Here is a 13904-nt window from a genome sequence, read left to right as displayed (position 1 = left end):
CACACACACACACACACACACACACACACATCTGTCTCCCCTCTCTGCTCTCAAAAGCATGATTGATAATTCACAGGACTCTCGAGAGGGAAGAGTGAGATTTCTAAGAGAAATCTGTACCTAACAGCTCAGCAACAGCCCTGTGGACGCCCACATGCATGTACACACACATGTGTGCAAGTAGTATCTATAATGACAGCCAAGCTCAGTCACAGCACAGTGGCTGACACAACCAGTTAGTTGCTGTCAGGTCACAGACCCACACTCCTGGATTCTGAGCCTGGTACCACAGAGGGAGCTGGCACAGGGAGACCACAAAGCCCATCCTGGTTTCCCTCAGAGGCATGGATGGCGCAAACGCAAACCTCCCCAGTGGCACTGCCACCTGCTTCCCAGTGACCCCTGAAAATCTCACCAGTATTTGTCCCCATTAGTCCCACTACCTCTACCCTGCAGGCTGGCCCACTACCCACTGTCTACACTTTAATTTCATTTTGAGTCCTAGACATTGATTTCTTTGACCAGGGCATCTACACCCCAGGAGTAGCTCAACTTTAAAACTGACTGTCATATATTTGAGCAGCTAACCAAAGGCCAAGAGTCCTAAGAAATATAGTGAAGTGAAATGTTTACTCACCCCAGGTAGCAAGTATAGGATCCTTGGTCTTCTAACTCCACCGGCCAAAACTCCAAAATGTCTTTGCGCAAAGTGATTCGGGGCGAGGTGCTCAGATTCAGCTCAGCACACTTGTGAGACTGGTTGCTTCTGCACCATCGTGGGGTGGCTGTTTTGTTTCTCTGAGCAGATGAAAATGGGCAGCATTTGAGATAAAAAGGTTCCCCTTCTACCACATTAAGGTGGGGCCGTGAAATACAATCTTCTCCTAAAGATTAGCAAAAGAAAAACAAAAACAAATGATAAAGGTGATGTTTTCTCTCCTAATGCATTCGTGGAAGAAGCAAGGTTAGTATGAAAGCCCTGAGACAGTGCCACATTCCTGTCCTTTAGTTCTTTTCTTGCTAGGAGGGGTCAGACACATTCAGGATAGAGGCAGAGACAAACTGGATTAATTCTCCTAAACAGGAAGGTGTACGAATATAACATAACACAGCCAGGAGGCAGACATGTGAAGAGTCATCTTGTAAAAGACAACACTTCACGTTAAAATTTCTTGATAAGGAAAGTCACAGGTCCTAGTGTTGTCGCATCTACCTCAAGTGTCACAACTACCACAACTACCTTAAACTGTCCCATTTCCAGTAGAGGGTTTCCCTCTCGTAGATAACAGATCAAGGCAGACTAACTCCTGTGCTCCCTCTTTCTCCTGCAGAGCCATTCCATCATGGAACTCATCTGCAAGGAATGGGTTCTCAGAACCCTTCCAATGGAAAACAACAAAATATCTCAACAGTCACTACCAATAAATTAAAAGTGGTACAATGGTGCCTTGGTTCACAAATGCTTCTATTCACGAACTGTTCGGCTTTCAAACAAAAGCATTCCCAAAATTTTGCTTCCTTTGGCAAACTCCACATCGGGTGACACAGAACCCTATGGGGAAATCTGATTAGGTTCTTGACAAGAGCTGTGGAAAGAATTCAGTTCGTGAACGGAGGCGTGACTGTATTTGTCATCCGCTTGGGAGCCCACTTGCGCTCCAGTCTAATGGGCCTCTCTCTCATATATGCTTTGCAGCCCTCATAGCATTTAAAATCTGTAAAGTGCTTTCCTCATTTTTTCCTAAAGAATAGGATGAATCTTCCTATCTTTCAGGAAGGAGAAAATGTGTATAAAACTTTCTAAAAACCAGTAATAAAGATGGTTGCCTCCTCGCATTTAGGTAAAGGGAAGCAAATTTCTTTTTAAGACAGACAAAAGTTCTCTGTCTGCATAAACCCAGAGGGCTGACTTTTCTTTTTCAATTATGCCACATGTATTTTCTTTACTTGATTCTATTACTGTAACTCTTTCATTCTCTACACCGAGGATACCAAATAGTTATGTTTTCTAAAGTAAAATTTTAATCACTGAATTTTAACAAATCCAGTGTCTTCAGTAAACACCTCCTCTCCATATGACAACACTGTGAATTGTTAATGATATATGTTTGCGAATAATAATAATAATCACTTACCGGAAGTGCTTTTAACTATAACCCAAAGGGTCAAGAATAATTGTCCACGATGCATGCTGAGGATTCTGCTTCAAATGGTCCCTCTGGAAAACAGAATAAGACAGGTTAAGCCATAGCCTTCAAACAAAACAAAACAAAATGCCTGTCTTAAAAGGGAGTTTTAAAAAAATTTTCTGACACACAAACTTATACAAAGCAGCTCAAAAGATTTTCATGTCCCTCACAATATCACCAGTTCTTAGAACTTCCAACAACACAGAATCATCAAAATTTCAAGGCAATGAATTTTAGCTTCTGGAAAAAAGACCCAAAAATGCAATTTTCTAATACACTAGATCCTGGGTCTTTTAGGCTTGGTCTACGAATTCCAGCCTCCAAGGTCCAAGTCAAGGGCAGTAGTACAGTATTTCCAGAAAGCACACTCCTCTATGAATACATAATCTGCGGCCTGCCACGGTGCATACAGCAGTTCTTCCCGGGTAGGAGTGTGCCTGCATGTGTGTTTGTGTGTGCGTGTGTGTATGGCATATGTGTATGCGTGTGTGTGCGTGCAGGTGCATGGAGATGTGAATTGGCTTTCCAGCACTACATCAAGTATCTAAAATTCTCAACTTCTACAAACAGAAGAGTTATTTTGTCCCACAGTTTTAGTGCATGATTAGTTAGCCTTGTTGCTTTTAGGCCTGTAGCTGGGAAGGTACGGCTGTGTCGACAGGTTGGGGGGCAATTACATGCATACCCATGCTTACAGCTGCTCAGCTCACAGTAGCTGAATCTTGGAAGCAGCCTGTGTGTCCATTAATAGATGAACAGATAAAGAAACTGTAGTATTTACACACAATGGAGGACTACTCTGCTGTAAAGAGGATAAACTTGAGTCACTTGTAGGAAAATGGATGCACCTGGAGACCACAATGTTTAGTAAAATAAATCAGACACACAAGCTTCAATATCTCATGGCTCCTCTTTTATGGCAAACCCAAGGTATAATTAAATTAAAAGCAAAATGAAAGACAGGTAATAGAAAACAGGCAATTAGCCTTTTTCAGATGGGAAGGAGATCTAGAGATAGAGGAAGGGAGAGAGAAAAGAGGAAGTGAAAGTAAAAAGGATTTTGATGCAGGATGTACCAACTCCATGTGATGAATGCAAGCATGGATAGCAGGTACGTACTGTTCCAAAACACTGATCACCTCATGACCAGGCGTGAAAGAGTAAAAAAGGAAGGGACCAGATCTGCTGAAATTTATCCTTCCTTATGGCACAATAGTACTCCATTATGTATAAACACCATGTTTTCTTTGTTCGTTCGTCTGTTGGTGTTCTCTCCTTCCAGGGACCACATCCCAGGACCAAGACACTAGGCTCATCCCTTAAGGAGCCCACCATCTTTCTCCTAACTGCATCTCTCCCAGGATCAAGCCTCTGATAGGCCTTTCAGTGGGAACACATGTAGCTCCCTGTCAGGATGTGCAATCTGATCTTCACCTGTGGGTTGAACTTTCTAAAACTTGCCTTCCTTGTTCAGAACATCTCTCCCCAGTCTGAGGCCCTGGACACAGTGATCTCCCACTACCACCTGTGGCTGGGAAACGGGTGTGTGTAGGTGTGGGCCCCATCCTCACTCCCACTACCACAGTATTTATTTCAGGGAAACTGAGATTAAGCTGCAGTGCCTGCCTCTGAACCCCTCTTTCCACTGACTGAGCCCAGCAAACTGTCTGGAACTGTGGCCTCAGGACCACTGTGCTCCACCCTTCCAGTTACAGATCGGGAGAGCAGAATGAGGGAAGCATCTTCCCCAGGGCTGACCATTTTCTGATCTGAGCAGTCAATAACAAACCAAGGTCCTGTGCTTATAGAAAATCTCACCATTTGCATTTTGGTCTCCAGCCCCTCCGTGGAGGAAGTGTGTGATGCAAAGGGCTTCGTCTCATAGACATATGGACCGGGATGACAAGGCTCAGAGGAGCTGAGCAGCGGGAGTGTCACTGAGGCATCTTGGGCAGCCCACCCATCACCAAAGCAGAGGGAAGAGGGCCACCTGGGGTGGTCAGGGTGAAGCTCTCACTCAGCCAAGGCCCTGGGTTCTATCCCTACTACCACAAAAACAAGGGAACAGGAGGCCTGGCTTTAGGATCACTGTGGAATTGAACCAACCGATGTTTACAAAGACTTCTGGGTCCACAGTAACAATTTCCTTGGCCCAACTACCATTCACCTCCCATCCTAAAAGGGAGGCAGGGATTAATGCTACATGGATTGTAGAAACAGTCAAATAATGAAGCTGCCAAGCTATTTCCTCTAATCTTTATGAATAACATCGCCAAATATCTGGTGGAATTTCCAAGAGATTGTCATCAAGTATGCACAGGGCTGGTACATATGGAAAGTACCAACTGCTCAGAGTCCGACCAGAACAGCCCTCTGGTTGGAAACCTCTGGGCTCCCACTCACGTGGTTTATCCTCAGCTCCGTCTATTCTTTTACAGTGGGCAGGAAGTAAAAGGTTATTTCCTTTTTGTCACTTATCTGGTGAAGGCTGACAAAGGCTTATCAAGGACACTCCTTGTTTATTTTTCCCAAGGCCTCCCAAGGAACACAGTTATGAGATGATCTGGTCTTCTGTGAGTCCTGAGTCTCCACATGAAGTACATTCAGAACCCAGTGTATAAAAATAGCTGACATAGCTCCCCGGGTGTGGACATGTGTATATTAAATTGTCAGTGTACTTGGTAAGTTGTATGTCTGAAATTAAGAGGTTGATAGTTTATTATATAATGAATTTCTATCCAGAAAAAAGACCTATTTTAGGAAATGTGACAAATACTGTACTCAATTGTGGCTAGCCTACCAATTATTAATAAAAGAAACATAGGGAAATATAAATTACATTTGTTGGATGTAAGAATTTTAGAGGGTTTTGGTATTATGCTTATTTTTTTCTTTCCTTTAACTTTTAGGTTTTTCTCTTCTTTCTTTTCTTTGGATTTTTGATCTGATTTCTAAAGCAATTCATTCCCAATGCAGACTATTTACAAAATGAACACCAAAAAGAGAAAATTATGTCAGCATGCATACTCTAGCATAATGCCTTGCATTTTTCTATGTATTTTCAACTACTTAAATGGTGCTTCCTTAATTATATATTTTGCATTTCCATTAATATTACATAATTAGCATTTTCCCACACCATACTGCTTTTTTGTTAACATCATTTTAATCACCACCTACTATTCTTCCAAATAAATGCATCACCATTTACAAGAGGGTCCATATTATGAAATAGCCTTAGGGTGATGTTTCTGTGTAAGGAGGGAGGCTCAGACCACTGTAGTACGGCCTCAGTGCCAGCCTGGTTGGATATGAAGCTCCAGCCTCTCTTCTACCAGCTGCATTGCCACAGGCCTGTTACCGATCCTCCCTGTTCTCACTTCCTGTATCCATAGGAGACAAGAATACCATCTCCCAGAGTTGATAAGAGAGCTCCAAGCATAACTATGGCAAAAGATCTGCACAATAAGAAATACCACTTAAATGGCATTATCATTTGCTTGTATTTCTTATCATTTTCTTGGTGCTACTACCTGGCAGGGGAGTAAATGGGTCAATACTCTAAAGTATGACAAATGCGTACCACAAAACCACATTCCAGAAATGTTACAGAACTCCCACTTCCTCCCTCCACAGTGCAAAGCAGTTTCCGTCCCTCACACCCAGCAATGAACATTCTCACTTTAAAAATCAAACGAGGTAGTCAGGATGGAAAAATGGTACTTCACTCTTTTTTTGTAAATCCCCATTTCATTTGATTATAAAGCAGATATTAATCAGCTATTATTGAGCATTTTATTTCTATGTTTATGAATTGTTTCTTTATATCCTTTGCTCAGCTCTCAGATGTTTGATATTTTGTTTAACTTGTTTGGTTTACTTTCAATTCCTCTTTGGTATATTAATATTGATGCAGTCAAAACAATTATTCTTTTCCATTATGATTTTTCTATTACTTTTAAATATAAAACATTTCTTTCCTCTGGAGTAAGAACATGTTTATCTATACTTTCTTCATTTTTATGATTGAGTTACACTCATTTAAATTTAACTTTTTAAAAAATTCATCAATAGTCAATGTTCTTACTTAGCATGAAGATAGGGTCTATTTAAGCTTACTTTTCTAAGTAACTACTAATTATTTCTTTATCATTAATTGAATAGTCCTGTCCTTTCTTTAAAATTTGTTGATATCAGTGTATAAAGTATAGGTCTTCCCTGAGCAATCTAATGGAAATGTAGAACACGCACACACGCACACACACACATGCACACGCACACACACACCACATCATCCTTTCCTTTAATTTTTTGATTCATAACAATTATCACTGCCATGTTTACTTATATCCATTAGCTGGTTTATTGTATGGCAAATAATGAATACATTAAATCCACAAAATATATAGTTTGGAGTCTAGATCATCCAGCTCATTGGCACATCTGAATTATCCACTTTCAAAAATCTCTGCATGTTTGTTTTTGTTTTCTGACACAGGGTCTCACTATGTAGCCCAAGCTGGTCTCGAAGTCACAGCGATCCTCCTGCCTCAGCCTCCCGAATGCTGGGATAACAGACGTGCGCCACCATGCCCAGCCAAACATTTAAGTTATTAACTAACTAGAAGCCCAAATTATATGCAGGAATAAAATGGACACCATCACTAAAAAGTGGGGGCTGCTAATGGGCAGCTTGCATGGATCTCAGCCTGTTTGTGTGGGAGGCACTGAGAGTAGCTTGGCCATTTCACCCCAAGCCTCAGGTGCCTCCCTGGAAAGCTTTACAGGTGTGGAGCTATGGGTGCCACAATTGTGTTTTCAAGAGGATGCTCAACTTCCTTAGGGGGCACACTGCAAACATAAGCTACTGCGCTGAGTTGGGGGTTCAGGAAGGGCCTATTCAGATCATTCATACATAATGAGTTCCAGGTCAGTCTCAACTATGTAGTGAGACCCTGTCTCAAAAAAAACCTTAAATGTTCTGAGTCAACAGGCTAGAATCCAGATTTAATTTCCTATTTATCTCAGTATTGTAACACTGTATATGAAAGACAACACTTGGAATCCAAAAGTAACTATCATTTCCAGGATAGAAATCACAAGTTAGTCCCATTCCTTATACATAAACCCCATCTGCACATGGCTGCAGCCCACCTTCAAGTCTTGGTGTTACAGGTAGGATCTCCATCCAGCATTAAATAATGTTAAATATGTTAAATATGAAATCTTCTGTTCACTAGTAAGAGGAGGTGAACATTTTGTGTCTGAAGAGTTCAATGATGAAAGTTATCAGAAGAATAGTTTCCTGAAAGTTATTTTTTTCTTAGGGGAAAAAAAGGGAAAATTAAAACCCTCTCAGCACGGCCACAAATGCTGTGACTGCCAGGCTCTCCAGAGATGGTGCATTAGTCGGCTGAGTCACTCCATCCCTGGGTTGCGTGTAGTCTGGGTCCTCCAGCTCCAAGTCATCGATGCCCTGGAACAATATCTACTTCCACACGATTTCTAGCATCCTCTGAGAACTGGATATCACATGTGTCAAGATTATGATCAGTTCATTTCAGATGCCCATTTATGAATTAGGTCTTTATATTTGGGGGGACTGATTTTTTTGAGTTCTTTATATATTCTCAATAGTAGTCCTTTGACTAAGGAGCCCCTGGTAAAAACTTTTTCCCACATTGTAGGTTGTCTCTTAGTTCTGTTGATGGTTTCTTTTGCAGTACAGAAGCTTTTTAATAAGATGAGATCCCACTTGTTTATTCTTTGTGCTAGTTCCCGTGCTACTGAGGATTTGTTCAAAAAGTCTTTTTCTATGCCAGTGTCTTCCAGAGTTCTGCCTAACTTATCTTCCAGCAAGTTTAGTATTTCTGTTTTAATGTTTAGATCCTTAATCCACTTGGATTTTAATTTATTGCGCAGTGAAAGATAAGGATCCAGTTTTAATGTTTGGCAGATTGAAATCCAGTTTTTCCAACACCCTTTATTGAAGGGGCTATCTTTACTCCACTGAGGATGGTCAGCTTCTTTGTCAAAGATGACGTAGCTGAGTACATCTGGATTTGTTTTTGTGTCTTAGAAGTAAAAGCTGCAAGTAAATATATGAAAAAATGTTCCACATCTCTGGTCAGTCGAGAGATGCAGATGAAAACAACACTGAGATTCCACCTCACCCCACAAAGAATGGCTACTATCAAGAAATCAAACAATAACAAGTGTTGGAGGGGTTGTGGGGAGAAAGGAGCCCTTCTCCATTGTTGGTGGGAGTGCAGACTGGTGCAACCACTATGGAAATCAATATGAAGATACCTCAAAGAGCTGAGACTAGAGGTTCCATCTGACCCAGCCATCCCTTTGCTGGGTATCTTTCCAAAAGAACTAAAAGAACCATACCACAGTGATATATGCACACCCATGTTTATAGCAGCACAGTCTGTAACAGCTAAAACTTGGAAACAGCACATTTGCCCATCCATTGGAAACTGGATATGGAAGATGTGGTTTTTCTATAAAGTGGAATACTACTCAGCCATAAAGAATGAGAAATTAGAGTCTTTCATAGGAAAATGGATACATATTGAGGATATACTCCTAAGTGAAATAAATAAGTCACACATGTGTAAATGCTGAATAGTTTCTCTGGTGTGAAAAACTATAATAGTACATAAGATCCTAATAAGATAACTGACCATGTGAAATAGGAATAAAAGGGCTAAAGGTGTAGGGAAAATGGGAAGGGTAGGGGAAAGGTAATGAGGGAAAAGAAAAAAATATGACAAAATAAAAAATGGAAATAAAGTGTTTGTAAATGGGGAGGGGAGGAGGGGGTGAAGGGAGGGCACAGAGAAGGGGAAAAAAATGAGAACCAAGACCTGTCATGTAAAGGTACAAGATCCCAATAATGAACGTAACTGTACTGTATACCTTAAATGTACCAATAAATGCAATTAATTTTTAAAAAATAATTATGATCCATTTCAAACAGCTGTTTGCCACCTCATTTATTTTCTTCTTGCTCGCTCTTCTTCCTTCATCTGTGTCTTTTTAATTTCCAAGCGTTCTGCAGCCAACTTGGCTTTCCAACATAAGAAATTCTCAATTGTGACAGGCGTGCAATGGAAAAACTGCTTCTGTGCTTCTTCTGCTTCTGTTTCAGTTTCTTTTCTTCTTCTCTTCTTGTTTTTGTCTGATCTACTACTTCGTTTTTCTTACCCTGCTGTCACGAGACTAAAGATCATGACCACACCAAGATTTTCCTCAGCCTATAACGTTAACAATTTTTAAATGTCTGTGACATCATTATCTTCTAGGTTTTCCTGGGGAAATATTTCAGAAAGAGGAGCTTCATCTGGGTATTTTTCACTGTATGTAAACTTTGGGATAGTCTGGACAGTTTCACCATTTTCTCCAGCCTCAGATGTCACAATGATGATGAAGCTGGGTGGATTTTCTGAAAACACTGAAAAGCACTGGCCGCACCCCAAATTTCTGTGAAGGAGTCGGGTAGATGGACTCCAGGCCTCCAGCCTGTCTTGGTGCTCCTCACCATAGTGTGTCATCTCAGCCCTGGCTGCTGCCCCGTGGGTCACATCGAAGTTCAGACAGTGTGCCCCGGCTGAGTGAGACAAACCGCTCTGACAGAAGTCTAGCACCTGCCATATTTTTTTCTTGCAGTGCTGGGATTCGAACCCAGGGTTCAGACATGCTAGGCAAATGCTTTGCTTGGTCAGTAGTCTTTGTCACACAAGTGTCTGTTAATTGTCTCCCTCACACTCTCCCCCAAATCCTCCTATGTATGTGGCTGCCTGCCACCACCTGGATGCCACTAGGTCCTGATTTTGCCCAGATGCCCCTTGCAACGTGGCTCAAAGGCTGGCTTGGAAGACAGCTAAATACTGCCACCCACATGGGGTTCCCTTGTCCCTGCCCACCCGGGCTCCCCATTCAAAGGGACCAGACCACTGTCCACTGTCCACAGCCCACCACAAACCCAGTCCCCCAAATCCACCCCTCCCAGTGTACCCAAGACTCTCAGGGTGAGCAGTGCACCCAGATCCCAGCACTCTTCAGGGCGCACAGTGGGTATAAGAGGAGGGAAGTTGTTAAAATGAATAGGACAGCCTCCACCTCTGTCCCTACCTACACGGGTGACTATGATAGCTACCTGTGTTCTGACTTCTGCAGGTACCTCAGGCTAAAGACAGAGGTTTGGAATCAGGACGATTTAGGTGTAAATCTGAGATCCACTACTCAGCAGCTGGATGTACTTGAGTAAATTATCGAACCTTCGCTGTGCTTTGGTCCCCTTACCTTTGTTTTTGTTTGTTGTTGTTGTTTTGTTTGTTTGTTGTTCTTTTGTTCGTTTTGTTTTGTTTTTACATAAGGCCTTATTATGTAGCTCAGGCTGGCCTTGAGCTCTCCACAATCTTCCTGCCTCAGCCTCTCAAGGGCTGGGATGGCTCCCCCTCCCTTCGATGCATGATAGTACTGCCTGCCTCCTGGAGTCTCTGGGAGGACAGGAAATATAACAGTGTAAAAGTTTTCTACACCGTGTCAGGTGCACGGTATGCACTAAGCACATGATTACTCTCATCACTTCTTTCAGCCCTTCTCTCCTCTAGGAAGGAACTGAGACTGCTTTAACCTCTAAAAATCAACTTAATAGGGGAGAGCTGATGCACGCTGTCTAGTGAGCGCGCGCGCGCACACACACACACACACACACACACACACACACAAGCACGCGTCCCTGATCTTGCCCTGCAGAGGTCCGTGGGAAGGCGAGAGTGGCGCGGGTCGTTCTTACCTTCCCAGGGCTCAGAGTGGCGGCTGTCTCTGTCCCTCCTCCTCCTCCGCACCAGGGTGCTGCCACAGCAGGCAGAGTCCTAGTCTCTGCCTGGAGCCCTGAACCCAGAAAGAGCGGAAAGCGGCTCTAGGGGCGGGGCGAAGTTGGGACCTGAGGCGGACTGGGGACCCGGAGGGGGTGGGGTGAGGCTGGAAGTGAGGTCCACCGCCACAAAGCCTGCAGCATTCTGATCTGGGCCCTGATAATCGGGGTTCCTGGACGCTGGGGTGGGGGACACCCTCGTTTTGGGGCGCTCGACTCAGAACGCTTCAGGCTGGGGCTCTGTGGGACACGCGCAGTCGGAATCTTCTGCTCTGAGGGCCCTGGTGGTGGCGCCTGAGGGGCCATAGGGATCGCGAGTGTCTCCTGCGCGCCCTTCAGGCCACGAGGCGCTATGACCCAAGTGAGGCCGGCGCCAGGGACACCTGTCCCCTAGGGACAAGGGTCAGGGACACCGGTGCCCAGGTGGCGCCCACAGGAGGGGACGGTCCGTTAAGGGTTGCAGAACAGAAGAAGTCCGCAGGGAGCAGAGTGCGGGACCTGGAAGCTGGGAGCAAAGATGCAGAGGTAGCAGTCTGCAGAAGGGTGACAAGAGCATCTCCCCTCCAAGAGGGATGGAATGAAGAGGGGCGCAGTTGTTGCACTGAGATTTTAGTTTAAAAAAAACAAGAGGCCACAGGAGAATGTGCCCCCTAGGTTTTATTTTTTATTCATTAAGTTTATTGGTACATTTTAGGCATACAATACCGTTACATTCATCATTGGGAATGTGCATCTTTACATGATATATCTTGGTTCTTATTTTTTTCCCATTCCCCTGCCTTCCCTTCAACCCCTACATCCCTCCCTATTTACAAAGGCTTTGTTTCCTTTTTTTTTCTTTTCTCATTTTTATTCATTTTCTTTCTTTCCTTAAAGAAAAGATTTTTATAGAGAGGTGGAACTGTTTTTAAACAACCATGAACAGAAAGATTTATGGCTGGTGGGGTAGGGTTTAAGGAGAGAGTGATTTTCCTTCTTTTTACCCAATCACAATAATTTGCTATATAATAAATAAGAAAATGACATAATTATTGCAATAACTCTGAAAAATAGAGGCATCTATGGCTGATAGGGAAGGGTTTAAGGAGATAGGATTCTCATTCTTTTTAACTCAAATTAGTTCACCATATAAAATAGAAAACACATATTTATCTTAGTGAACACAAAAAATAAGCATCTAGCAAAATTCAACACTCTACTTGCTGTAATAGAACCAATAATACTGAAAGGAGAAAAAGGAACGTTTCTTAATCTGATAAAGAGCTTCAGTAGGAACCTACAGCCAATTAATTCAGTAATTAATGGTGAATCAGTTTGCTTTGTCCTAAGGTCAGTACAAAGATAAGGATGTCAAGTCTCACCTAGAAGAAATGCTTTACCATGAGTAAAGAACTGAAAATAGAAACAATAATTTCCAAAGGAAGAATTAAAAATACAGGTTTTGACAGAAGAAATGTTTCTATGTAGGTCATCCTGTGAAATCTACAAAAGAAGCAAAGGAAGAAAAACAAAATTACTATATTGAGTTTAGCAAAATTGCAGAATATGAGGTCAATACAGAAATATGCAAGTGATGGAAATTTGAAAAATAAAATTTGTTAAGAATGTTTTTTACAACAGCAATAAAAATTAAACATCAAAACCTAAGTCCTTTGGAAGAAATATATCTATGAAAACATTTATCTGTGTAAATAGAGGGATATACCACATTCACGGATAGCAAGACTCACTGCTGTTTAAGCTAGTATAGAGTACATTTTAGGTTGTCTGTACTGTGGAGTTTATATATTTAATGCAATCCAAATCCCAGGAGTAATTTTCAAAGACATTGAAAAGTTGTTTCTAAAATATATATGAAAATAAAAATGATCAAGAATTGTCAGAACAATCCTGAAAAAGAATAAAGTTCTCATACTGACCTTTATAAAAGAACTTACCCTGACTTGAAGGTTTGCAATAAAGCAAGATTAATCACAGAACTGTGATATTTACAGAAATATAAATGGGAAATAGAAAGTTGATTAATAGACCTGCACAGTCAATTGATTTTTTACCAAAGTTCTGTGTCAGTTCAGTGAGGGGGAAGAGGGAACATGTCTTTCACAAATGTTACTAGAACACCTTGGTATCTCTATGGAAAAGAAAAAAAGAATTCTGACCCTTAACTCATTCTAGTCATTCTTAACAAGCCATAAAATTAAAAATGAAAGCTAGAACCATAGATATGTCATAAAAATACATAGGAGACTATCTCAGTGCCACTGGGGAAATGAAAAAAATAATTCCTAAGATATAAAAAGTGCCATGTAAGATAAATTGATATACTGAATGTCACTGAAATTAAAACTATTAATCAGTGGCACATTTAGAAAACAAAAGGTAAGCCTGACAAAATTCTCACATCTATCTGGCAAACAACATATATCCATGATGTATTTTAAAATGTCTTCATATCAACAATATAGAAAGAAGCAACACAATCTCAATATGGCAAAAGATTTTACCCTCACCAAAGAATATTTATGTATAGTCAATTAGAGTTCAGAAAACTGTAAATCAAGACAGCAATGAGTTTCACCTACCAACCTCAAAAATCATTAAAATATAAAGGAATGAGACTATACCAATCATTGCTGAGGCATCAGAGCAACTAATCACCGATCTGTAATGGGAATGTAAAATGACAGTTAGCAGAAACATTTATCAGTCCCCCCCAAATTAAACATACACCTATCCAACTGCTCCTAGGTGCTGGGCAAGAAATAAAAATAGATGTCCAGGAAAGTTTATGAGAACCATATTCATAGCCATAAATTGGAAACAACCTG

General features: G+C 41.6%; 1 protein-coding gene across 2 annotated transcripts in view; it reads right to left on the bottom strand.

Annotated features, from left to right (window-relative positions):
• Il18r1 (interleukin 18 receptor 1) overlaps nucleotides 1–11329 on the bottom strand; it is a 35337-nt gene extending 24008 nt beyond the window's left edge. For both annotated transcript variants that reach the window (XM_019208647.1, XM_019208649.1), the window contains exons 1-3: nucleotides 10996–11329; nucleotides 2136–2218; nucleotides 638–884 (exon numbers count right to left, since the gene is read on the bottom strand). In XM_019208647.1, the coding sequence (XP_019064192.1) occupies nucleotides 638–884; nucleotides 2136–2190 (302 nt within the window). In that variant the 5' untranslated portion in view covers nucleotides 2191–2218; nucleotides 10996–11329. The remainder of the gene's footprint in view (nucleotides 1–637; nucleotides 885–2135; nucleotides 2219–10995) is intronic.
• Between the last annotated feature and the right edge of the window lie 2575 nt (nucleotides 11330–13904).

Source organism: Fukomys damarensis, unplaced genomic scaffold (assembly GCF_012274545.1).
Source record: "Fukomys damarensis isolate Sample0158 unplaced genomic scaffold, DMR_v1.0_HiC HiC_scaffold_9, whole genome shotgun sequence".
NCBI lineage: Eukaryota > Metazoa > Chordata > Mammalia > Rodentia > Bathyergidae > Fukomys > Fukomys damarensis.
This window is presented reverse-complemented; position numbering and strand designations above follow the sequence as displayed.